The 25,939-nt window shown below is 50.4% G+C and overlaps 4 protein-coding genes across 12 annotated transcripts in view; 2 read left to right on the top strand and 2 right to left on the bottom strand.

Annotated features, from left to right (window-relative positions):
* Positions 1 to 6: 6 nt before the first annotated feature.
* SIAH2 (siah E3 ubiquitin protein ligase 2) lies at positions 7 to 1,873 on the top strand. Its single transcript, XM_015638359.2, has 2 exons — positions 7 to 434; positions 931 to 1,873. Exons 1-2 carry the CDS (start codon positions 42 to 44, stop codon positions 1,486 to 1,488), a joined length of 951 nt encoding a protein of 316 aa, XP_015493845.1. The 5' UTR covers positions 7 to 41; the 3' UTR covers positions 1,489 to 1,873.
* Positions 1,874 to 3,406: 1,533 nt separating this feature from the next.
* On the top strand, positions 3,407 to 11,593 carry ERICH6 (glutamate rich 6). The gene is made up of 11 exons (XM_015638190.3): positions 3,407 to 3,520; positions 5,397 to 5,436; positions 5,535 to 6,388; positions 7,223 to 7,321; positions 7,397 to 7,554; positions 8,507 to 8,571; positions 9,341 to 9,720; positions 9,853 to 9,938; positions 10,288 to 10,440; positions 10,700 to 10,925; positions 11,327 to 11,593. The coding sequence occupies exons 1-11, from the start codon at positions 3,407 to 3,409 to the stop codon at positions 11,591 to 11,593; spliced, it is 2,442 nt and encodes an 813-aa protein (XP_015493676.2).
* Positions 11,594 to 12,413: 820 nt separating this feature from the next.
* SELENOT (selenoprotein T) lies at positions 12,414 to 19,384 on the bottom strand. Its single transcript, XM_015638191.2, has 6 exons — positions 19,190 to 19,384; positions 17,910 to 18,020; positions 16,718 to 16,844; positions 15,388 to 15,475; positions 14,161 to 14,312; positions 12,414 to 13,210 (listed from the first exon to the last, which is right to left on the bottom strand). Exons 1-5 carry the CDS (start codon positions 19,354 to 19,356, stop codon positions 14,188 to 14,190), a joined length of 618 nt encoding a protein of 205 aa, XP_015493677.1. The 5' UTR covers positions 19,357 to 19,384; the 3' UTR covers positions 12,414 to 13,210; positions 14,161 to 14,187.
* Positions 19,385 to 19,470: 86 nt separating this feature from the next.
* The window catches only part of EIF2A (eukaryotic translation initiation factor 2A), a 16,894-nt gene continuing 10,425 nt past the window's right edge, over positions 19,471 to 25,939 (bottom strand). For 4 of the 9 annotated variants that reach the window (XM_033516665.1, XM_033516662.1, XM_033516663.1 and 1 more), the window contains 5 exons: positions 23,222 to 23,793; positions 21,823 to 21,939; positions 20,840 to 20,989; positions 19,991 to 20,056; positions 19,471 to 19,907 (listed from right to left, as the gene is read on the bottom strand). In XM_033516665.1, the coding sequence (XP_033372556.1) occupies positions 19,842 to 19,907; positions 19,991 to 20,056; positions 20,840 to 20,989; positions 21,823 to 21,939; positions 23,222 to 23,793 (971 nt within the window). In that variant the 3' untranslated portion in view covers positions 19,471 to 19,841. Of the gene's footprint in view, positions 19,908 to 19,990; positions 20,057 to 20,765; positions 20,990 to 21,822; positions 22,005 to 23,221; positions 23,794 to 25,939 lie in introns of those variants that run through there. The other 5 variants (XM_033516666.1, XM_015638208.2, XR_004498680.1 and 2 more) reach the window with 4 other exon arrangements.

Consider the following 25,939-nt stretch of genomic DNA (forward strand, 5'->3'; position numbering starts at 1 on the left):
TTCCCAGCGCGGCCCGATGCTGGCGGCGGTGCCGAGGAGCGATGAGCCGCCCGTCCTCGGCCGGGCCCGGCCCTAGCAAGCCTTGCGGGAAGCAGCAGCAGCAGCAGCAGCAGCAGCAGCAGCACGCCCCGTCCCCCGCCGCCGTCCTGCCGGGCACCGGCGGGGCTTCTCCGCCGCCTCCCCCTCCTCCTCCTCTTCCTCCCCCCCAGCAGCAGCACCAGCAGCAGCAGCAGGAGCTGACTTCGCTCTTCGAGTGCCCCATCTGCTTCGACTATGTCCTGCCGCCCATCCTGCAGTGCCAGGCCGGGCACCTGGTGTGCAAGCAATGCCGGCAGCAGCTGAGCCTCTGTCCCACCTGCCGGGGCCCCCTCACCCCCAACATCAGGAACCTGGCCATGGAGAAGGTGGCCTCGGCCGTCCTCTTCCCGTGCAAGGTAAGGATGAGGGGCTGGGCAGGGGGACCGCCCGGACCACCCCCGTCCCTGTTCCCCTGCAGAAAACCCCCACCCATCATCCCCACATCCAGATCCCCCTGCAGAGGACACCCACCCATCACCCCAGGTGTTGAAACTAGAATCCTCTGTTCTTTTTAAAGAAAAGGAAAATCCAAGCCAGGACATCTCCAGCTGATCTGGACGGATCAGATCTAACCACAACAGCAGATCTAACTACAGCTCAGCCGTACAGCCCATTTTATCTAAGTGCTTGTGTTAGGAAAAAACAACCACAAAATACAAGAAGAATCCATTTTAAGTGGAAACAAATACTAAGTAAAAGCTCAGCTTAAATCCAGGCTACATACAAGTTATGTAAAATTTGCAATGAGCACGAGAACTCTGGCTGATCACCTGTGTTTCCAGTTGACGGGTGGGAGCAGCGAATACGAGTGCTGGTGCCTTTCCTGATGGCTTCTGTTTGGTCTCTTTCCAGTATGCCACAACAGGCTGCTCCCTGGCACTCCACCACACAGAAAAGCCAAAACATGAAGCCATGTGTGAGTACCGTCCCTACTCCTGCCCGTGCCCTGGTACCTCCTGTGACTGGGAGGGGTCCTTGGAAGCCGTCATGTCCCACCTCATGCATGCCCACAAAAGCATTACCACCCTTCAGGGAGAAGACATCATTTTCCTTGCCACAGACATTAACCTGCCAGGGGCAGTGGACTGGGTGATGATGCAGTCGTGCTTTGGTCACCACTTCATGCTGGTGCTGAAGAAACAGGAGAAGTGTGAAGGTCACCAGCAGTTTTTTGCCACCGTGCTGCTCATTGGCACCCGTAAGCAGGCAGAGAACTTTCAGTACAGACTGGAGCTGCACAGCAGCTGCCACCGGCTGACCTGGGAGGCGTCTCCCTGCTCCATCCACGACGGCGTGTCCGTGGCCATCCGCAGCAGCAACTGCCTCGTTTTTGATACAGCCACCGCACACCTTTTTGCTGACAACGGAAACCTCGGCATCAACGTGACAATTTCTATGTGCTGCCCATGATGCAATGCTAGTGAGACTCGAGCTGTCTGGGTGTAGTGCTTCAGCAGGGTTTGGTTTTGGTTCCTGTTTTTGACGCTGTTCAGCTATGCCATCTTGTATGCTAAGGCTTCTGACTAGCCAACGGTTGTAACTTTGGGCAGAAGAGGAACAAGAGTGTGCTGTAAGTAACATGAGCGGGACACGGTCTTTTAAAATTCTTGGGTGCCTTAGGAAGATTATACACACAGAGTTACCTTTTATAATTATATTTTATGTAAAGAGTGCTTCCATTAGATATGTGGCTTAAGAGGCTCCTGTTTGGAGCACATCTAGAAGCCCTTTCAGCAGCAGTACAGACTCCTTCTGTCACAGGTGGGCTTTAATAAAAGGCTTTAGTGTCACAAGAGGGTTTGGTTTGGAAGAGATGATTATCTGTTCCAATCCTCCTGCCATGGGCAGGGACATCTTCCAATATCTCAGATGGCTCCAAGCCCTGCCCAGCCTGGCCCTGGACACTGCCAGGGATCCAAGCTCAGCCACATCTGTTCTGGGCACCTGTGCCAGGGCCTGCCCACCCTGCCAGGGAACAATGCCTGCCCAATATCCCATCCAGCCCTGCCCTCTGGCACTGGGAAGCCAGTCCCCCTTGTCCTGTCACTCCAGGCCCTTGTCCAAAGTCCCTCTCCAGCTCTCTTGTAACACCCTTAGGCACTGGAAGGGGCTCTAAGTTCTCATCATTTGCCCTTAGTGAAGCCATATTGGCTATCACAAGTCACCTCGTTTTCCATGTGCCTTAGCATCGTTTCCAGGAGGATTTTTCCAGGTGTTGAGGTGAGACCTGACCACCTGTAGTTCTGTGGATCTCCCTAATTCCTCTTTCTAAAAAAAGGGGGGGGGGGGGGTTATGTTTCCCCTCTTGGAGTTAGTGGGAACTTCTCTGGACTACCACAACTTCTCTAACATGATGGATAGTGGCCAAGCCACTTCTTCCACCAGTCCCTCTGAACCCACAGGTGCATCTCATCATGTCCCATGGATTTGTGCACCTTCAGGTCCCTTAGACCTCCTCGACCCCGATGCTCTCCTACTGCTGGCAGTTCTTTGCTGCTCTCTGCCTTTGCCTCCTGTGACTTGGCCAGTGTGGCTGGAGCAGCATGCCGTGAAGGCTGTGTCAGAAACGTGGCTGAGTGCCTCAGCCTTCTCCACGTCCCAGGGAACTGGGTTTCCTATTTCCTTCCATAGAGGGTCCACATTCTCTCAAGTCTTCCTTTTATCACCAGTGTACCTATAGAGGTTGCTCCGCTTGTTGCCATTGATGCCTCTGGCCAGATTTAATTCTTTCAGGCTTTGGCAGTCCTAACCTGATCTCTTACAATCTCTCTGTACTCCTCCCTGGCTGCCTGTCCTTTCCTAGTAGATGTGAGAATAGGTGAGAAAGGAAAGAAATCCAAGCAGCCTCTCACAGGAGAAGCTGTGAGGGGAGCAGTAGGTACTTCAGCAATATTTCTCCATTCCCTGGTACTTTACAGAAGGGAAGAGCACTGGGTCAGCTGTGGTGGCTTTAACAGGAAAAAGGAGAGAAGGGGCTGGGGCACATTTCACAGAGCATGGAACTGCTGGCTCCTGTCTGCTTTAGGGGGATGGGGCCAGGTACAGGGGCAAGCAGGAGGCACAGGTTTCACAGACTGCAGATGGCTGGAGCCAGTGACACAGGGTTGTCCATGTGCAGCTGCCCTGGGACACACTCTAGTATTGATTATTGTCAAAGATTCATAATATAACAAGAGCTTTATGGCCAGTGTCTTGTCATTTGCTATTTAAGTTTTGTTGCCATATTTCTTTTATTTTGCAATAAATATTTTGCAAAACCTCCACTGAGGAGCTGTATTAACACAGGAGTGCGTGGCAGCTGCTCCGTGGTTTCGTGGTGTGCTCGGCCATGCTGGATCAGCTGGGATCCCCTGGCACGGGCTGGCTCTCCCTGGAGGCTCCCTGTCCGTGCCACCTCCCAGCCCCGCTGCTGGACACACGAGCAGAGGAACTGGGTGGGGATGTGAGTCCCAGGGACAACAGTGACAGCCTGACCTGTGCAACTGAATCATGGGGCTGTCACCACAACTGACTCTGCCTGCAGCTCCTCCCTGCCACAGGAACGTTCTGCTGGAGTCACTGACAGCAAATACCAGCTCCACACACGGCTGTGCCAAATCTTGTCCGTGCACCATTTGGAGGAGGCACTGAGCCACGAGGTGACACTGCCAGGGGGAAGCCTCACAATGGTGGAAAATGGCAGGTAAAGGGACAGGTGAGGCTTGGTGTGAATAAATACAATACAAAAGGAGGAAAACCAGTCCTGACTGTTCCTCCTGGGAGAGCTCTGGAGTTATGTCCAAGCCCTAAGCAGCCGTCACCAGCACCTGGCAGCAGCCCTCAGAAAAGTGCACAGGAACAAGTTTGGCCTCAGTGAAGGGAAGCTCGGTCTGGCTGCAAGAACTTGGAAGTGACCATGGAAAAAACCTCCCAAGGAATTACCCTCTAGGCACTGAATACCAACAATTAAAGATTCTACAGCTGGTGTCGCTTACATTGTGCCAGCAGAACTCCAGCAGCATCAGCCTGGTGAACTAATTGCCTCCTGCATAAACAGGATCAAAATCAAGCTATGGCTCCAACAGCTGTCACTACCTGTGCTTTCATCAGGATTTAAGCAAGAATTCCTAAGGATCTGATTAATTTTTCTGTAATTTGGTAAAACCTATCATGGAAGGTAATTTGCTTATTGACATTTGGGACATAAGAGGATTTTTGCATAAAGCAAAGCTCCAAAGTGTGTCTTTGAATATAGCAGGATTAATTAATTACTCCAGTGTTACCTATAACCCACATAAGTTAACACACTTTATCATTAGGTCTGTCCACTCCATTCAGTTCTGAAAGAGTAGCAAACTCTTGCTAGATTTCACCTAAAAAAAACCCAAACAAAACAAACCCATCACCTTGTGTCTTTTCTGACTGAAACTGAGTTTAGGATAAGGAATACCTCAGCTGGCACTGCCAAGAAGGGAGGTGTTTCCAATTCAGGTCACCTAGTAGACAAGTGGCATTCATTTCAGGATTCCCTCAGGTTTCAGGTTTTCCTCCCAAGGCAGCTGATATGACTTCCCAAGTAAAGTTGTGACAGTTCCTTAAGACATTCAGAAGAGATTATTGAGGCCTGCCTGTTTTTCTGAACAGAACTGACCCCTCTCAAGCCCCCAGCCTTGAAAGGGATGGTGAAGCATATCTGGACAGAGCTTGCAGCAGGCAGACCTGCGTGCCAGGCAGACCCCCAGCCAGGCTACAACACCTGGGAGGTGCCCTGAGCCCCTTGGCTGCTCTCCAGCCCACCAGGACCATCTGCTGTGGAAGGTGATGCCCAGGGAGCAAAAGCTGTGCCTGGGAAGCAACTTTTCTGTTGCTAGAGTTCTCCCTAAAAACTATTTCCGATTCAAAGGCAAATGAAAATGCAAGTGTCCAGGGCCTGATGAGTTTAGACTGAACACAGCACAACTCGAGGGGCCCTGGCTGGGGCTGTGCCTCTGGCTGTCGGGACAGGCACTCGGCTCCGTCGTACCACAGCCAGACCCAAGGGCTGTGGTGATCCCAGGAAGCCATGGAAATAATCTTGCAGTGCTCTGGGCACCAACACCAGACGAGTCACTGGTACCACTGGCTGCATCTCAACATGCGCTTTCCATCTGAAAAATAAGTGAAGCTGACTTACTGTGTTGTGGAACTCACATGCTAGTAAGACACTGTGAATTTTTACAGCCAGCACTGGTAAAGTAGCACACACCTGCTCTCCCGAGGGGTAGCCAAACCTGACTGTGTTTGCACATGACAGTTTTCTCTCTTTTATTCTGCAAACTGTATGTGCGGGTTCCTTGCAGAGGTTCCCCAGCACCAAGTCCTGCGGGAGAGCTCAGGAAGGTGTGTGACAGCGTGTGGCACAGGTGTAAGGAACGCGCTCGGGCAGGTGGTGTCCGCACAGTCAGCTCGGGTTCGGTAACGCGTGCTGTCACCCCCAGCCCAGCTCCCCGAGCAGCAGCTCCGGGGCTCGGCAGATGCGGAGCGGGGACGGCAGGAGCAGGACCGAGAACGGCGGCTCGGACACCGCTGGCACCAAGGGCCCCGCAGGCTCCCGGGGACAGCCGGTACCGGGCAGTGCGGCCGGCACAGCGCCCGCAGCCCCGCCGAGGCGGCCGCGGGAACGGAGCAGCCGCAGCTACAGCCCCGAAGAGCAGCGAGCGCCGCGGGGCAGCCTCGGCCCGGGGCCGGTGCCGGGCGGCACAGGGGCTGGCACAAGGGCCGGCACAGGGCCAGTACCGGGCGGCACAGGGGGCGGCACAGGGGCCGGTACAGGGCCGGTACCGGGCGGCACAGGGGGCGGCACAGGGGCCGGTACAGAGGCCGGTACCGGGCGGCACAGGGGGCGGTACAGGGGCCGGTACAGAGGCCGGTACCGAGCGGCACAGGGGCCGGTACAGAGGCCGGTATAGAGCCGGTACCGGGCGGCACAGAGGGCGGCACAGGGGCCGGTACAGAGGCCGGTACCGGGCGGCACAGGGGCCGGCACAGGGGCCGGTACAAGGGCGCAGCCGCAGCCCGCGCGCTCCCGGCGTGCCCCGCGCCCGTCGCCCTGGAGACGCCGCCGCCGCAGCCGCCGGGCATGGACGGGCCGGGCTGGGCCGCGGAGCCCAGCGGAGGGGCGGACGATGGGGCGGACGGGCTCCGCTGGCCCCGGCCCCCCGAGGAGGGCACAGAGCTCCCGGCAGAGCCGCGGGGCGAGACACCCCCGGCCGGCCCGCAGCCGATCCTCGCGGGCCTGCCCACCCTCCTGGCCTACAGACCCGAGTCCGCACAGCCAAACGTACACCACGAGGTCAGTTGGGGGTGGGCGCACCTCGCTGCTTCGTTCACACAGTTCCATGTGCAAAACATGGAACCAACGCCCTTTGCCGAGCCCGCAAGGGAGCCCCTTCATGACAGGTTTTTCTTCTGCGAGGCTGTTGAAACAGTGCTGGCTGTGCACACCTGGGTAGCAAGAGGCTGTGCAGTCTCTCCCCACTGCTGCATCCTCTGTTGAGAATTTCCCAGCAGAATATTTTGTCTAAATCTGATAGAAAATGTATATAAATAGGTACAAACACAGAATACAAGCAGGGCACAGAGTTCCCTGTAACCCTTAGCAGAGCAAAGTCACCAAAGAATTAATCCAAGGCACAAGGTGGGGAGTGAGGGAATTTTTGTTTCCATACTCAAAACACACCCTGCTGCCAACCTGGTTTGCACCTGGTCAGATGTGACCAGCACTGTATCACCAAGTCTGCTGGTGCTTCCTCAGAAATTCCCATACCTGCAGACATCAAGAATTTTTCTCTGTAACACATTCACATCCTCAGCCTCAGTGTTCTGTGCTCTCAGCTTCCTTGGGAAGGAGCACAGCTCATAAATATCACAGTCATTCCCTTTCTTAGGGAGCATTTATTGATTTACTTACAACACCTCTGCTTTTCTTTTTGGTGGTTTCCTGAAGCTAATGCTTTGAGTTAAATTGTTCCAAGATACCCCAGACACAGATCTGCCATGAGTGCCCTTAGGCGCTTTGTCACATTTGTTGCATTTTGAGCAGAGCCCTCTTTAGCCGTGCTGAGCCGGGGGTCTGGGGGCTGGCACCCCATGTCCTTCCTCCCTGCTCTCCCCACCATCGCTGCAGGCAGAGGAGGATGCTGAGCCAACATGCGAGTACTGTGGCAACCTGCTGAGGCCGTTCCCTTTCTCCGAGGACGTCCCTCTCTCCGAGGACCAGGAAGACGTAAGCTGGTGGGAAGGACGAGCAGGGTTTGCCGTGCAACAGCCGTGCTCACGGCTCCGCTCTCTTGCCTTCTAGAGATTCTGCTGCGAGCGCAGCCGAGAGCTCTACGAGTTCATCAGGAATGAGAGGAAGAGGCTCGAGGATGTCAGCAGCCTTCCCAGAGCTGTCAGCACCCAGGAATCCCTCGGCTGTGAAGCCAACCTGCTGCTGTCAAAGGAGCAAGAGAACTGGAGGTACTGGGAGAACTGGGGATCAGGTCTGTGTAACGAACACAGGGAGCTCTGAGGGGAAAAGGAGTGTTAAGAAGCTGCAGGGAGAGGGATTAAAGAAGAAATTTAGGCACCGGAAGTTCAGCTTCTCTCTGGTCCCTCCTGACTCCTCTATTGCCAGGCTGCACAAGGAGATGGTGAGACACATGCTGGGTGAAATGTTAATTCCAGTGCTGGCAGATGAACTATCTTAGAGACAGGTAGAGCCAAAAACTGCACTGTCCAAAAAATAGCTGTGGGAAGGGACAGCATTTGAATGTAGCTTCTACCTCTGGCACTGAAACAAAGCTGAAGTTTGTATTTCTGTTTTGCTCTATAAATTGTTTGGATTACAGTTTCCAGAGTCACGCATAAGAACTATGCAAGTTCTCAGGCTGTTTACAGGACACCCAAAGCTTGTGCAAGAGTTTAAACCTCCAGGGAAAGTCTAAGCCACAGGGAAAAGGAAAACCAAACCAGTATACCTGGAAACAAACTGTAGGTCTCCTTGAAAATCCTCCGCAGGCTGAGGGTGAAAGTGCTTCCTACTATGTACAAAGCACAAACCAAACCACTGTCCCACTGTCAGATTTGTAGGAAGCTACACAAGACTTTAAGATGAGCTATTTTCTTGATCTTGTGGGCATCTGTCCTTCTCTTTCACGTAAAATCCTGACCCAAACCCCATTACAATATTCGGCTCTCCCGCCAGCAGAGCTGATGTCACCGCAGTGGCAGTCTGTTCACTGGAATCTGTGTGGGCATAATTCCTTCCTGCTGAGGCACGAGTATTTTGGTGACACTGCTGCCTGTTACTTGGAATTGTGAGCAGAGAGAAAAACAGATTCAGAAACTGTGTTCCTAAAGCAGGGATATCCACTACTTGCAGCTTTCCAAACAAGATACATGAGGTGTCAACAACACTTCTATTTTCCAGGCAGCAGAAGAGACACCTGGCTAGAGAGTTGGCCGAGCAGTCTTTAAAGCCGAGTGCCACTAAAGGTGAGTTGGCATTTCTGTATGGATTTGTCCATTTGTCTCAACAATGCATGCAGTGGAATTGCTGGTTTCTAACTGGAGGATTTTACACAGCAGCATGTTCGTTCGTTGTCAGATATGCAATCTCATTAAATTAGATACAGCTGTATTAAATCATCCCTCACACATGAGCACAGAGAGGCTGTTTGTCATGATTTTCAGTACATGTGAAGTTTCCAGCTGAGATGCACATAACCTGACCTGAGAGGACAAGTTGGCAGAGCCAAGCCCTTGGGAAGTAGGAGGAACTGCCAAAATGAGGCTCACCCATATTTTGCCTGACCAGGTGGATACTCCACCAATTCCTAGCCCCAGGCTGTGGATGACTGAGCAGCCTTTGAGTCTAGCTGTAGTTGAGGAGTTTTGACAGGTGAACCAGATTTACAATATGGGCATGTTTTCACAAAGGATAGCAGGGCACTGAGGCTTTTGCAGCACTGGGATGTCAAATGGTCAGTTCCAGTGTGTGGAGCCAAATGTTATCCCAAAAAGCTGGTCTTTACACAGTTGTGTGTATACACATAACTGAAAAAAATACTATCTTTTATCATAATCCTGTGCTTTGAAATAGCTGAGCACTTTGGACTGCCCTTGTTAGAAAATACCCCAAGACAGACTGTCAGGATGGAACGTTTCAGCCAGGAACTCCCACTCCCCCAGAGGAATCAGGCAGCCCCATGGTGGCCACTGCCAACCCCCTCTGCTGCACAGAGGCCCTCCCTGTGCTCTGCAGGTTCACAGCAAGCTGGATCCATTTCCTATGAGCTTTCCCAGGAACTCCCATCTCCCAAAGGTGGGACACCAGAGCCTGTTCCAAGTGCAGCTGAGCCCGAGCCCGAGCTGGAGCCCCAGCCCCAGGAGGAGCTGGAGCTGGAGCCGGAGCCCCAGGAGGAGCCCGGGCCCGAGCCCGAGTCCTGGCCCGAGGAGGAGCCCGGGCCCCAGCCCGAGCCCTGGCTCGAGGAGGAGCCAGAGCCCCAGCCCCAGGAGGAGCCTGGGCCCAAGCCCGAGTCCCGGCCTGAGGAGGAGCCTGAGCCCGAGACAGAGCCCGAGCACGAAGAGGAGCCTGTGGCCTTCGGTGACCTTGGCTATGATTTCAGTCTTCTGGGGAAGAAGGCAGGTACCTGCGGCCGACAGCGACGGGAGCCCTTTGCACGTGTCAGCCGAGCGGTCGGAGCCCGGCAGTACCCATTTTCACAGGGCAGCTGTGCCAGACTGCTCTCATTTGTTCCATCCTTCCAATCTTAGGTGGGGAAGGGTAAATTGGTGCAGAAGTACTACAAAAATGGAAAGAAATTCCTTACCATGCTCCCAGACGGAACCTCGCAGTTATTGTATCCTTTACAGAGTTCACTTGCCTCCACTAGTCCAGGGCTGTTACTAATTTTAAATGTGTCCCAGTCCACTTTATTACAACCTGGCTCATCATTCCCACTCGCTCTGTCTGATGAACAGCAGCAGTGAAACCTGACACAGCTCCTGGGCTGAGCTTTCAGAGAACAGTCAGCAGCTCCAATGAGCACTAGCTTCCAAGACCCAGCCCTAGGAAGCTAAACACCTTTAACACAGTGCTCTGAGTAATATATGTTTTTACACCCCAAAGTAGTACCCAGAAGTATTTAGTGTGTAGTAACAGACCAGTCAAGCAAAGCAGGGGGTTACAAACACCTTACCTGGTGGCAGCTATCCATCTGGAAACCTGGCCATCATCATTACGCGACAGAGAGACCAGCTGATTTGCATAGTACAGGAAGACGAGCAGAGGACAGCCAAAATCCGAGCACTGTTTCAGTCTGATGGCAGGAGCACATGCTATTACCCAAACGGAGATGAGTGGTGCGTTCAGCTGTCTCCTCTGTGCATTGACATTTCAAAGGCCATAAAGGGTATTTTTAATAGCATCCAAAAATAGACAAATTCAGCAGCTCATAGGCCCTGCTTTGGGTGCCCTCAGAGCAAGGCAACCCAGCTGTGCCTTGAGAGATGGGGGACAGACCCTGCCCCTGCTGTGCCCCTGTCCCATCCCTCAGGGGAATGAGAGACCTTCTGCCACAGGAGCTTACAGAGTTCAGAGCTTCCATTTCCCTTTCTTTAGGATAAATATGAGTATCCAGGGTGGGCAGTATTTGGACCAAGCAGGCAACAGGGTAAGAAGGTGGATGTGGCCAAACTTGTTGCCAGGACCTCATGTCCCACTGAGCCCCATTTTCATCTCCCTGAACCGCCATGTGGGAGTCAGGATCCTGGCCCAGGACAAGATCTTCATCTCCTTCCTCGCCATGGGTCGACAAGCAAAATTCAACATGGGAACCAAAGTGAAGGTATTGTTCCTGTGCCAAGCCACTCCCCACAGCAGGAGCAGGGCAGCCAGAGAAGCTCCCATCTGCACTTAGCCTGTGGTGGATGCTCCCTATGTTGTCCCATGCTCCTTCCCCAAAAAGCAAGCTGTGGAGGTGTGCATATTACTGCCACTCTTGTGGAGATGGGGCACTTGCCAGCCCCAGCTCTCTTCAAGGGGCCACAGTGTGGGACTCCACTCCCAGGCAGGACCCCGGCTACATCCCCAAGGGTCACCCTGGCTCTGCCACAGGGAGAAGAGCTATGAGCAGGGTGCATGGCAACTACTTTCCTCCAGGGGCTCCGTCACAGGGGCAGGTTTGTCTGCTGGAAGCCCTGCCCCCAGCTCGGGTGGCTCTGCTGACACGTGTCCTTGGTTCTGCAGGTCGGCACCGCCAGCCAGCCGCTTCCACCAGCCCAGCTGGGTGAGGACGAGCTCCTGCTGCTTGCCTTCCGGGTGAGGATCCTGCAGCTCTTCGACAGGATGCGGGGATGCCTCAACTTCCCTTCCAGTGTGCAGTGGAACAAAATGCAGCCTCCCATGTACCTCATGACCCAGGCTGTGAAGATCTTGGAGCTCTGCATGGCTGCTGACATAAGTGATGAGCTGCGCAGCTCCATCAAGGCGATAATAAATGCACAGGAGCTTTGACCGGTGTGTGTGTGTGGTGTAAGGCAGAATGAGCCAGAGACAGTCCCTGATGCTGTGGCACCTGCACGTGCTCAGCAAGGTTTCTCCTCTGGCTCTGCCCTGCCTTGGTGCAGAGCAAAGGGCAGTCCAGGGTTGATTTGCACAGCCCCAAATGGGTCTTGCTCAGGGCAGGCAGTAGCAGCTCTCACTGGGGACACCCTGGTGATGGAGGCATGAGAGGGCTTTGCTCAGGCAGCTCCTGAGCAGCCTCTCTTCTGTCTCCAGCCCCAGCTGAGTAGACACTTCAGGCCTTGGCTAAGGCACAAGGTAAAAACATAGCACAGCCAAGCCAGGGCTTGGGACAGGTACACAGGCAGGTGTTTGCTCCAGTCACCCACACAGGTACTGCTCTGCCACTCCTGACAAGAAGGTGGGACCAGCAGGAATGCCCCAAGTATTCCCAGTGCCCATGGCAGCTCAGCCGGCTGCAGGTACAAAACAAGGTGGTTCCCTGTCCAGAGAGTGACAAATGCCCTCAGAGTGCCCAAAGCAATCACCTATGCTTGGTTCCAGGGAGTACCAGCTGCAGCCAGGGATGGGCTCTGCTTCAAGCACTGCAAACACAGAGCTGTCAATGGGCATTTAGAGACCTGTGGTGCTGCACTTGGCAGTGAGGAACCTCCCAGCCTCTCACAGCTAACTTGGGCTTCACCTGGCCAGCTTCCCCCAGGGAGGTCACACCTCAACTGTGGCAGGTGCCTGAAGGGTAAGGCCAAGCTCCATGTGCCCCTCCCTGCACTGGAGGTTCTCGAGGGCCTACACACGACAAATACAAGATCAGTAACTTTGAAAAGTTGGCTTTTTATGCAGTTTTTTCAATTGCAGTTCCAAGAATGTCCATAAGTGACAAACAAGGTACTTCACACAGGAAATGGGAACTCTTTATTTCAATTAATGTTCTTGGGTTCTATTTAGGACAGCAGGAAGGCCCAGCTCATCTCTCAAATGGCCAAGGAAGAACTGCTAGAGCTGGCCCACATGATTAAAGAGTAGCTGATCTTAATTTTCACTGAAGTCACCAAATGATGTAACTATTCTGCATATAATTTTGCTTATATAATTCAGTATATAATGCACTGTTCGACTCTTCCATAGATTTTGAAAAATATACAAACCTGTTTTAACCACATTAAAGAGATTTGATAGACAGCTATCACTTACTCAACAGCTTAGGACAATATCAGACACTCCTATAACTTCATTTAAACTACAAAAAGAACATAAATTCATATAAAATACAACAGATTAAACAAACTTCTCTTTTTCCAAGGAAAAATTAGGTATCAACTCAATCTGCCATTGTGTGAAACATGAATATAAAATAAGTTACCATTAGTAATGCCTGCATTGCTGATCTATGAACTGGTCGAATGAAGTCTTAAAAAAACTATACAGTATTATTGCACTCGTGGCTGTGCAGTGTGGACCAGCCAGCACTGAAACAGGGCTCATTGAGTGTTTGTCCAGGAGGCACAACGTGGATGCAAGAGAGGCATCCAGCCTGCACCAACAGCGGCTGTCTTCAGTGCAGGCCTTCATGGGTCTGCACCACGTGGCCCAGGAACCACCACCCAACGCCTGTGGAGAGACACCTGGGTTACAGTCGTCAACAGCCCTGTGCCACAGCAGCACACCTGCACTGAGCCTGGGTCACACCTGCACTGAGCCAGGAACACACCTGCACTGAGCCAGGAACACACCTGCACTGAGCCAGGNACACACCTGCACTGAGCCAGGAACACACCTGCACTGAGCCAGGGACACACCTGCACTGAGCCAGGGACACACCTGCACTGAGCCTGGGTCACACCTGCACTGAGCCTGGGTCACACCTGCACTGAGCCTGGGTCACACCTGCACTGAGCCTGGGTCACACCTGCACTGAGCCAGGGACACACCTGCACTGAACCTGCTGCACACCTGCATCAAGCAAGCCCCAAGATGCAGAATCATAACCTATGCATTTTGAACGCCACAGGTGACACAGAGATGTGGAAGTGGTTTGTCATAAAATACCTACAGGATGTGAACCCTGTGCTACCAAAAGCTGTGGAGCTTTTGTGGAGGGGCAGGGCAGTATAGCAACTGGAGCATGACGGTGTGCTGCTCTCCAGGGTTAAGCAAGGAACAGGACAACATCCTGTTCCCCAAGGTTGTGGAATTCAACTGGGTTAAAAGCCAGGGAGACCCTAATCCTCTGTGCAGAGACTGTTCTAAGGCACGTAAGGCAGCGCGTTTCTGATCTTTGCACCACACACTTCAATGACATTAGCCATTCAATGCCCTTCTGCCTACAGTAATACATGTTCTCCTGCCTCATGGAATGCCAGCTTCCTGCTCTGAGACAGGCAGAATGAGCCACATCCCAAAACCTCCCCCCCAAACAGCCTCTGTGACACCAAACGTGACAGTTTAACATCACAGGAGCTAATTCTCCAGAAAAACATTTAACTGGACAAACACACAATCCAGTCTCCAGTGTGCCTCTCTCACCTGGGCAAACACACTGGTGACTGGAGGAGACTTACGAGAAGTTTCAGTGCTGATCGATGGGGCTATGATCGATGATGGGGCATTGACTCCATGTGCACATTGAGCTTCATCTCGTTATCAAGGATCTGTACAAGCTGCTGCATGGAAGGGAGGTGGCCAGACTCCAGCTTAGACCACACTGGGACATCTAGCACAGAACATACATGGGAGAAAAGCACCATTACACTGGGAGCATCAAAAAACAGGCAGAGCTGGTGCAAACATGGAATTGAGAAGCTCTAGGAAGCTGTGTGAGTTGGTACTGATCTGTGCTGAGGAAAACATCTGAATCAATAATCCTTCCAACCACTTGCTGAACCAACTAGGGATCACAGAATCACCAGGTTGGAAGAGACCTCCAAGATCATCAAGTCCAACCCAGCCCTAACTCCTCAACTAAACCATGGCACTGAGTGCCACATCCAGTCTTTTTTCAAACACATCCAGGGATGGTGACTCCATCACCTCCCCAGGCAAACCATTCCAATACTTTATCATCCTTTCCGTAAAAAACTTTTTCCTAATACTCAACTTTTATTTCCCTTGGCACAGCTTAAGACTGTGTCCTCTGGTTCTGTCAGTTGCTGCCTGGAGAAAGAGACCGACCCCCACCTGACGACATCCACCTTTCAGGGAGTTGTAGAGAGTGGTAAAGTCACCTCTGAGTCTCCTTTTCCCAAGGTTACAAGAAAGGAGGGCAGAGTGTCTAATGCTTCCACTTAGAAGTGTATCATATTGATGGAGAGGTGCAAAATATCCTGACATTCCTGTTAACCTGGAAAATCAGTATTGTTGCCCAACAGTACTGATAATCTGGTAACCGTAATGGATTCTTTAGGATTCCAAGGCTAAAGCATGCTGCAGAACAGACAGGGAAAGCATCTAATTGGAGAGTGCACGCCCCCAGCTGATGGCTTCCTACTTAATGCACATCACATATAAAGCAAGAACATAACACAGTTATTCCAAGGGATCAAATATCCTTCAGAGTAAGTTTTTACAGAGCTATTCTAGAATATCTGACATCTGTATCAATTGCTTTATAAGACTTTTATGATTTTTATATTTTGTTGTGATAGATGAAATCTGAAGATCCAAATGGATGGCAATTTCTACATACCACATTTGGGATATAACTTTCCTGACACCATCCCTCATTCTCCTCACCCCACAGGCTCTCACATGTGTATATGTGACACCCCTCAAACGAAGTCTCAGCTCACCATTCAAAGTGATTTCAAAAGCCCCAGTGGACATACACTGGTTCTCAATCATGTTGCTCAGGAAGAAGACCATCATGCAGGCGTACACCTGGAAGGGAACAAAGATCCACACAGACCTCAGCCACACCTACTATTATTCACTGGTGCCTCTGAACTCCCTCTGTGATTGTTCAAGGAATGTTCCCATCTACAGACACTTCCCCTTCCTCCCCTTGAACAGACTGCACCTTGCCTTCCCCAGAAATGCACCAAACCAGCTCCAAACCCACCCAAGTGACAGCCCTCTGCACACCTCTGGAGCCAGCACAGCCAGGTTTGCAGGGGACATGGGAACTATTCCCAGATACAGCCTGTCACTGTCACAGCAATCTCCAGATCACAGAGCAAAGGGCCCAGCCACAAAGAGCAGAGCAAGGCAAGTCACATGTGTATAGGAACCACCAACCCTCCTGCATGCCTCCAAGCTCTTCAGCTGGAATTTTCTCTCTGCATGGGTGACTAAGGAGGAAAGGACAGCATTTTCAGCAGTGTAGCTCCTCCCTCACCACCAGCACATCCCTAATTTCCTTTTCCTGTTCACAGGCACAGTCACACAGGTCACTGCAACATCACAGAACCTGGCACAGGGACAGCAGCTATGCACTACAGCCAGCCCAGCCAGGCACAGAGTTGGCTCATTTAACCCAGCTGGAAATATTACAGCTTCTGGGCATGCAAACTGGCCAGTGAAAAACCCAGGGAACTGGGCAGCTCAGCAGGAAGGTCTGCAAATTACTTTAGTTTTGTGGAATAAATCTGGAATAAGGTTACTCTAAATCAGAGTACAACACCCTGAATCTGCTGGCATCATGAGTACTGACTCATGGGGTTATTCTCCCACAATGTCATGCCAGTCTGCTCTCCAAAAACACCCACAGCATTTCAATTTCATTTTTCTAACACCCTTCTAAATGCTGCCCTATCTATCAGGAGTCTGATGGAAACATCAACTGCAAAACAGTTGATTTTTCCACAAAGACGGGAAGCTGTAATTTTAACATCAATAATACAGGCTTGAAATGCTACTCTTGAGCCCTAAAAAATAAAAAACTCTTTTATCATCTTTGATAGCACATTAACCTCATCTGCCCCTCTGCAGTAGCAGCAGCTGGAAGAGAGATCACAGAAGCAATCCTGGGTTTGTCAGAAGTGTAAAGTACAACTGGTAATAATTATTCTACTGTAATGCTGTAGCGTATGAAAGGTAAATCAGTCAGAACTGAGGGACTCACAGAGCACCCTCATAAAGTAACTCTGAAGCTGCTTTTTCAGACTAAAAGTATGTCTTTACCTTGTTTTCCTGGCCCCACTGCCAGATGCTTGGAGCTTGCATGCCAAAGAAAGCAAACGGGTCCTTGCCAACGATGATTAAGCCAATTAATACTAGTTTGAAGACAGACAGGAAGGATGCTATGTGCCTGTTGGAGACAACACACACCAGTGATTGAAAGGTTTAGTTCCTACTTCACCATATACAACTTAATCTACCTCACTAGAATTTTGACAGTGAACAATCAAATGTTTCAGGGGAAGTACAAAACTTTCCAAGAATGTTAATCTCACTGTAAAAAAATCCCAAAGCAAATCAAACCAACAAAACAAAAATGCAACAACACACATTAACAATATCCCAATAAGACCCTGCTTTTGCACAGCACCCCAGAAAGGCACTTTCCCGTAAACCACAGATTCTTTTGCCCCTCAGCAGACCTCAGATGGGACTTTGCTTTTAACTTACATATGCCTGAACTAGGTAACAGATTCAGTTTCTAAAGAAGCTGTTCCACATCACAGACATGTTTAACTGATGGGCACCACGTGTTGTGGAGCATTTCCCAGTGATGCAGAACTCCCCACAGCCAGCCCACACTGAGGCACTGCGCCCTGCAGCCTCCCACCACTGCAACCCTGCCAGAAATCGGGCCAACGAGTGTTCCAGGAGCCACCCAGTAACTATGGCATCACTCTCCAGCGTGGGCACACTGCTTTAAGTAACAGGAATAACACTATTTTGTCTTTTGCGAAATTTCTTTGGGCTTTCCTCCCACAGCTGCACCAAAGGCCAATCTGGCAGCCTCCCCACTGAGGTGAGCTCCCCTGATTCAGATGTTAAATGTGAACTTTCCCTTCCTCTGTGTCCTTAACCCATTACAGGGATTTGTCACTGTGCATAAGCCTAAGCAACAAATTGAATTTATGTCCAGATACAGCATGAAGAAAAGCTGGGAAAAATCACTGCTTTAAAAAAAAGTTACATAATTTTAGCTTGGATATGACAGGCCTCATCATACAACTACCCAGACAGTGATACTTGTACGGAAAACTAAGGCAGCTACCTGTAACGCAGAAAATCACCACACTTGTATGTAATGGCAAGAGAAAAGCCCCTTAAGTTTACATTTTCTGTATTATTTCAGTGTAAAGGCACGTGTTTATCCCTGGAAAGCAGACAGACAGTACACAGCACAAGGTGGCACGCTCACCTATAAATAGGTTGAGGAAGATAGTTCTCCCCTTCGATTCGGATGTCTGGGTACCGCTGGCTGATGACCCGCATGTACTCCTCAAACACCCGCCTGTAGCCTCAGGAGACACTGAACACAGACAGCACTGTCACCACAGATCGAGGGCTGCATGGTACAACCACTGCTCAGCAGTACTCACCCTCTTCAGTTAAAACAGAACTAACATTTTTTATGGCACAGAAAAAACCTGAGCTGCAGTGAAATTACACATCACAAATCCCAACAAGTAAGCCCTGGGCGTGACACTGGTTTGCTCCACATCCCAGCACAAACAGAGCTCTGGAAACACCCACTGGGCATCAAATCACCTGCGTTCCCTGTAAAAATCTGTTAAATTAGGATTAATTTAGGAAGTCGATGTAAGCAATCCCTTGCTCTGTGCCCAAAAACAACAACAACAAAAAAAAGAATTAAAAAAAAAAATAAATCTTCACACAGAGCCGTCTGAATTCCTCTCTGGGATTGCCCAGACAGGCAGTGTCACTCCCCATGTAGGCACGACACGTGAACTGCAGGAGTTAAATGTTCCCGAGCTGTCCCCTGACTCGCCTTCCAGCAGCCGCCTCTATAAAACTGCGGAAAGCCGCCCAAGACCCAAGCGCACTTTGCTCTGAGCGCTTCTGCGGTGCCTCATGGACCCACAGGGCCCGGCCCAGGCTCTGCTCGGCCGCCCCCGGCCTGCCCGCCCTGAGGGCCGGGAACCGTGCTGACGGGAGCTCCGGGCCCGCTCCCCGCAAACACAGCCCGTGTGCCGGGGCTGCCTCAGTCCTGCTCGCAGCTGCTGGCACCGTCGGCAACACCCCCGGCATGGTGCAAAGGTGCCCGAGCGCACCGACTGCAATACGGGCACTGCACCAAAACAAACACAAAATTACAGCCACTGCTGAAACATCGATTCCAACCAAACGTTAGTCCCGCATCGCCACAACGCCATCCGCGGCATTAAAGGGCCCGAAAAAGCGCGGTTTTACGGCGGGTGGCCGTAGAGTGGGACCCACTGACAGAGCCGCCGCCCGCGGCCCGGTGCCGCCTCCCACGCTCCGGCAGCGCCGGGCGCCCCGACAGGTCACCCGGGCCGGGGCGGCCCCCAGCCCTGGCGGCGGCCCCTTCACGGACAAGAGCGAGCGAGGCCGCCGCCGCGCTGAGGGAAAGGGAAAAAAACGAACGAAGGAGGGAGAGGCGAAGGCCCTGCGGACGCCGCCATTTTGGCCGCCGCCATCTTGGCGGGCGCCCCTCACCAGATCTGGAACTTGAGCAGCGGCCCGGTGGCGTAGGCCATGCGCAGCTTCTTCGCCGGCAACCCGCCCTGCTCCGCCGCCGCGGCGCCGCCGCCGCCCGGAGCCGCGGCCAGCCCCGCCAGCAGCAGCAGCAGCAGCAGCAGCCGCCGCAGCCCCGCCGCTCGCATCTCGGCGCTCTGAGGCACCGCGCGCCGCTCGCCGCGGTCACGCGCGCGGCGGGGCGGGGCGGGGCCGGGCCGGGCGCGCCCCCTGGCGGTCACACACAGCAAGGACAGCCCGCCGTCAATAAATGCTCTTTATTTCATCCACGTGCCCTTATTGCATAGAGACCACATCTCCTCTTAAATAAAGATATCAAATGGCTTCAGCGCCTTCCCTTCTCCCACACAACCAAGACAAAAAAATCTGCTTTAGGCAGTATGTTCTCAGAAAAAGAGTGCATTGCTCGTTGGAACAGCAGCAGAACTAGCTGATGGATACTCATCACGTGCTTACGGCTTCATGTGCACAAATCTTTAGGAAAACGCTTTTTTAAAGAGAAATGACAAGCAAATCTGTGGACTTCCTCACCCTTGGTCATTTGCTGAAATGTTTAACAAACTACATTTTGCATCAACTTCATGTTAGAACCATACAGGAGCCCAACGAAGATTTAAACACCCAGTTCCAGGTCTTCCAGTTCCTTAAGAAGAGCAGCTTCTTTCTGAATCTTCTCCACCTAGAGCAGAGAAGCATAAAATGTCATAGATGTAGCTTATTATAAAATGAACCTGGAATAAACTATACAGATCCCAACCATACCTGATTCTTCTCCAGCTGTTTGCCAGCAGCTGCCTGTTCTTTCAGCTGCTCAATTGCCTTTAGTTTCTGCAAAAAAAATACACAAAAAGCCAGTTAACACAAAAATATTGGTGAAACAAGAATAGAAAATAGTCTAAGAAGCTGCTGCACTTGTAATGGCCTGATGCATCCAGAGACAGGTCTCTGTGGAAGGCACAATCCCTTAAGCATATCCAGATGCTCTGCCCAGAATTTCCCACCCATAACAGACATTTCTTTCAGGAACAGAACCTGGAGAACAGCAGCACTTCATCTCTGAAACAAACACCAGACACTGTCTCACTGAAGGGCTAGATACAAACTTGGAAATTACTCCATCACCATGCCTCTTCTTCATGACACATTTTCCTCAGAAAGCCTGGAATGTTGATCCAGAGACTATGAGCAGCAGGAGGCAGCCAAGAGAAATGGGAAAGATTCTCTAGCCAGAACTTAACAATTTCTATTCTGGCATTATTTAATGCAAGAATTGTCAGGACTGGCAGTGGACTTGGCACTGTTCCCTTGCCAGATGCAGGTCCCAACAGCCACAGAAGGCACAGAGCTCCTGTGTGGGCACCAACGCCTGCCAGGGCACCCCACACCCTCCTGGGCACTGCCTGCACCTCCAGCACTCCTGGCCAGAGCCTGAGGGCTCGTCTTAAAAACTCCTCCCTGTACTGGCACCTGGGATGGCACCTTCAGGAACCCTGGCACACGACAGACATTACCGTGCATCCTCCTGAACTCAGCTCACCTTACACTCCCACTAGGTCTGACAGATCAGCCCTTGGAGAAATACTGTTTGCTAGAAAAATAATCTCTTCACACCTTTTTCAAATTCTTTATCTTTTTGTCCACTTCAGGATCTCCTGTGGTCACGGCAGGCACAGTGTTCTGCAGGGCATTCTGAGCAGTTTTGACCTGGGCAGGGCCTTGGTGTGCATCAGCTTTGGCTTCCTGCAGACACATAAACACAGTCTAGAAAATACCTTTGATTACAAAGAGAATGAAAAATGTCTTTAATCACTTTAAGAGGATCTATTTAATATTTCTTCTTTCCCCAGTTTGCTGGTGTATTCCAAAGTCTGGGAATGACTTGTTCTCAGGTACTGTATCACCTATTGATCTGATTTCCATGGACAAAGGTTTATCTGGAACAGCTTACATGCTTCTTCTTGTTTAATTTCTACTTCCTCAAGATCCCAACCACAAGGAAACATCAGTTTAAGAGTAATATGACAAACACATACACAAATATTTTACAAAGCAGACTGGGTCATTGTCTCTAAAGCAATAGAAAGGGCTCAAAACCAGTGCTAGAAATATTTTAAAATAGCATTTAAAGAAATTATTGCTTCAGAGGTTTGTAGAGATTGGAAGGCTAATACCAAAAGCTGACTTCTGTCTACCTAGTCAAAGAATAGTAAGCCCAGGTGACAGACAGGCTGCCTCTGGTCTGCACTAAAAACACCCCTCAGCCTTGACCTGCTGCAAACACAAAGCACCCAGCCTGTTCTCAACTCCTACCTAAAACCTAAACACATTCTGTAGAACGTGGAAAGTCAGAATCACTTTGTCTCCACACTGATTTTAGCTAACATTCACAGTGCTGCAGCAAGGCTGCTATTTTTGAATCACCCTTTTGTACCTGCTTTTCTCTGGTTAAACTCTGCTGCCCTTCCCACATTGCCAAGCACACGACAGGCGTGGAGGGCTCAGAGCACAAGCCACTGCTCTGAGACTGACCACTGCCCTTGGGGGAAACTAATTAACTAATTAAAGTTATCCTCCTAAGAAAACTTTAGCAGTACCTGTTTAGCAGCCTTCTTTGCTTCATGTTTCCTCTGATTTTTGAGAGCTGTTTTAGATAGTGGCCTATCACCACCTCCCAGCTGGGGTTTCATGTTCTGGGGTGGCTCATCCTCATGCTGCAGGATATGCAAAATGGTTAAAACTCCATATTCCATGTTGGCACAGAAACCCCAAAATCTACCTAAGAGAACATCATGTGCAAAGATGAAACAGAAAGAAAAAAGAAAAAAAGAAAGGAAGTGTGTGGGGGGAAAGTATGCACCCCTTGGAACAGCCAAAGAAGGGTGAAAAGGGTTTCAAACTCATCCACTCGAGTTTGCATGGGCCTACTCTGTGTGTCCTAATAATATCACAGACTTCTGATAAAACAACAAAATCATTGTTTTCTATCTCAGGAAGGAAATAAAATCCAAGAGGGATAATCTACACAAAATGTCTGAAGCCTGGCATTTTGCTGTTGTTGACAGCTTTGTAACTCAAACTCCTGATGACCAGAGGAAGGCTGAGCGCTGGGAGGGGACTGGGGCGTTCTTGAGGGACAGGGGGGCTGAGAAGGGGGGCTGTTTGGTGCTTTTATGACAACTCTCAACTGTGGCACTGTATTGTTTTAATGCATGTGACACGATTTTTTGCCCATATAAGTAAGCAGAATTATTTTACTGACTGTATCTTTTTCCTACTCCCTCTGCTCAGGGATGGTTTGTGAGAGCAGCCCTCAGCATGGCTAAGAGACTGTTCTCAGGCTGAGTCTCCTGCAAAGCACCAGGCTCAGAACCAAAGCTCTCCAGGGCTCAAACGTGAAGGCTGCAGCTGTTATATGTTGCTATTCAGCCTACTTGGAAAACCTGCAGAAAGCAACCAATTATAAAAGCAGGTCACTGTACTGAAATGTGTTTAAGCTGCAGCTGACTTGCTAATGATCCAATCTCTTTCTAATAAGTACATTTATCTTACAAAAAGAAATAAAAAACTAAACCATACCAAAACAAAAAAAACCCAAAAACAACAAAACAACAAGAAAGGCTGGCTGGGTTCATAACTGGCAAGTCAAGTCACCCAGATCAGAGGCTTCTGTCCTAACCAGAGCACTCAATTTCACCAGAAGCCTCACTTGGGGTTTAGTGTTTCAGTGCATGTTGCAAAGAATATTACAAAAGTTTGCAAATGCTTTGTGAAAGGACAGTACTTGGGCCGAACAGACGAGAGCTTTCTAGCACACATCCTTACAAAGTGTGCCGAGCAAAGTGCCAAAGGAGGTTACCAGAACCCCCCCAAACCCCCACGGTGCCATCAGCCCAACTACTCTTCCCATGCTCCTCCTGAAAAGCAGACACGTGGGTGAGGCTGAGCCGCAGACACGAGGCAGGAGGTCAGTTCCCACAGGACACTGGTACTCACCAGCCTGGAGCTGGTGACGGGTTTGTTCCTCAGGGCAGGAGGTCTGTAGGCCTGCGCGGGCCTCGGCTCAGCGCCGGGCAGCTCGCCGGGAACCGCCCGCAGCTTCACGGCTCTCTCCGGGAACACCCCGTCCAGGAAGGGCTGCCAGGACACCTGCCACATCTCCTGGTCAGAGGGCACCTCGTGGGAGTGCAGCACCGAGCCCGTGTAGTGCCACACCTTGTAGCCGTTGCTGACGCGCAGGCGGGGAGCGCAGGTGGCTGTCACCATGTGCTCCCCGTCGGGACACCAAGCGAAGAACGTGGAATCCGACGCCACCGGCTTGGAAATCAGTTTGTAGTTTTTAACGTCCCACACTTCCATCTGTCCCCTGAGGTTCCCAAACCCTGCCAGCACCAGGATGTGTCCGTGGGGGCTGTAGTAGGCAGCATTGCGAGGCCCGGTGCCAAAGTCAAACACGGGGTCACATTTCAGGTTAAAAACTGTGGCTTTGGCAGGCATGAAACCATACACAGCACAGAACTCGACAGAATTGGGGCTCCAGGCAACATCGTAAATAGGGCCATTTTTTGCTGAAGGAAAAGGAAAAACACGCAGCTGTCGGGAGATTGCACTTTTTCAGAGCAAGGCAAAATAAAATCCAAAGCCATTCTTCATGCTTTGCTAAAATGCTGTATTCTGATTACCCACAGTGAAAATTAATTCTGCTAACAGAGGGAAAAACCACCTTGTATCTTCTGATAACTGTGGTTACAGTTTGCAACAATAACTGCAGTCATTCCAAATCACCTCTGCAGGGTCAGCACCAACACTTTAACAGCAAGCACAAACTGACACATAAAAAAAAAAAAATATCCTTTTTTTTTTTTTCTCAAGCATGACCTCAGGACTTCTCAAATTGCCCCACTGGAAACCTGAGAAAACAGGAGTTTTATACCAGCTGGATAATAGTTTTACTTCTTTCAATCCAAGAAATTCTGTGTAGTTCAGCTTTGTAGAGGTAAGCATGTGACTTATCTTTGGCTCACGCCCATGCACAGTATTTTATAAGTCAGATTTTAATGTGAGTGAGCACACAAACACGGCTTTACACATAATGATCAAAATTTGGTACTGTTAGAAGCTATTCTGGGGGTTTGAACATTAGGAGATCCTGAAGAATGATAAAGTAGTGATGAAAACTCAGGTAAAATATCCAGAGGTAAATACAAACTACAGGCTATTATAACTTTTCATTAGCATTTATCCATAGTTCAGAAAAATGCCAAGTGCATTACAGAATCCTTAAATCCAGAGTTGACCCAAAATGTTCCAACTGAGTTAAATGGTTCATGCCTGTTGTCACTCTGCAGTCTCATTATCTTTAGAGATGAGGATGTCTAATCACACTGTGTGTTCTCCTCTGAAACCTTTTCAGTGACATTAACCCAGAGTAGCTCAGATACAGAGGTGACAGAAAATGACATTTGGTGACAGCAGCAGCTGGAGAGATGAGGGCAGCTCCAAGGCTTCAGAGCTCTGCCAGAGCCTGCAGCAGTACCACATCTTAGCTGAAAATGAAAAGCCCTCTGCAAATGCCAGCGTGGAAAAAAGCTTCAAAACTGCACTTCAAAAAAGAGCCAGCTCCAAATGGTATGAGGCACCTCTCATTGCAAGTGCCCACCATCTGCTTTTATGAGTTTGGGCTTTTCCTTGAAAAAGAGTAGCTAAATTAAATGAAAAATAATGGTAAACATCCTGTTAAATACAGATGCAGTAGAAATAAGGAATATTTTAGTAAGTATGTAGATAAACAAGTAGTGTTCTCAAGCTGGGAAACTGCTCACAAAGAGGTTCTATATACGGAGTCACAATCCAAATTCTCCTTCCCCAGCAGAGTTATTGTCAAGGGAAAATGGGGCCCAGTACTCATCCACAAGTTTTGCAGCAGAAGGTAAACTGGAAATGTTTCCAGTCAGCAATGTTATGGGAATTACATTCACAGTACCTCCTGCAAAGACAATCCATGTCACCCCACCCCAGGGCTCCCAAGCATTCCCAACAAACTGGCTTGTACAATCCTAAACAGCCCAGACATTTGCACTCAATGGCAAGAGCTTGAGAGAAGGAAAAACGACCTCCACAGGGGAAATTTAGACACGGACTTGCAGTTCAAGCTAGACATTGGAATTAAGCACATTCATCTGCTGCTTCCCAATATGTCATTTTTATGTCTTAAAACACTTTCAATTTTACAATACAAAAATAAAGGACCTCTATTTTCTAATAGACTTCAAAAAAACCTGATTTCTGTCTGCCCTGGCTCACTGAGTAACAGTATCTTGCATATGTAAAAGTGTAGGTAGGATTATTCTGTCTGCTGACAAACATTCCTGCCCATTATGGATTCTCAGGCATCAGCCAGGTTGAATTGTCCTGGTGTTTCCTCAGCAAACGAGCATAGTTCCCTTCCTTGAACACCTCCCCAAGCAAACTATCAGTGACTATTAACTGGGAGTGTTTGCTCTCTGCCACTGGCATTAAGATAAGTCTATCAAAGGTAAGAAAATTCAGCTACTGGAAAAAAAACAAACAAACCAACCCAGAAAAAAGCAACATCTTCCTGTAGAGGTAAACATAAAAGAAAAAGTGAAGGAAGATGAGTTCATGAGACTGAGAAGCGCTGCAGGAGCTGCAGGAGCTGCAGGGCAGCACAGGAGCTGCAGGGCAGCACAGGAG

This window comes from Parus major, chromosome 9, assembly GCF_001522545.3.
Source record: "Parus major isolate Abel chromosome 9, Parus_major1.1, whole genome shotgun sequence".
In the NCBI taxonomy this organism is placed as follows: domain Eukaryota; kingdom Metazoa; phylum Chordata; class Aves; order Passeriformes; family Paridae; genus Parus; species Parus major.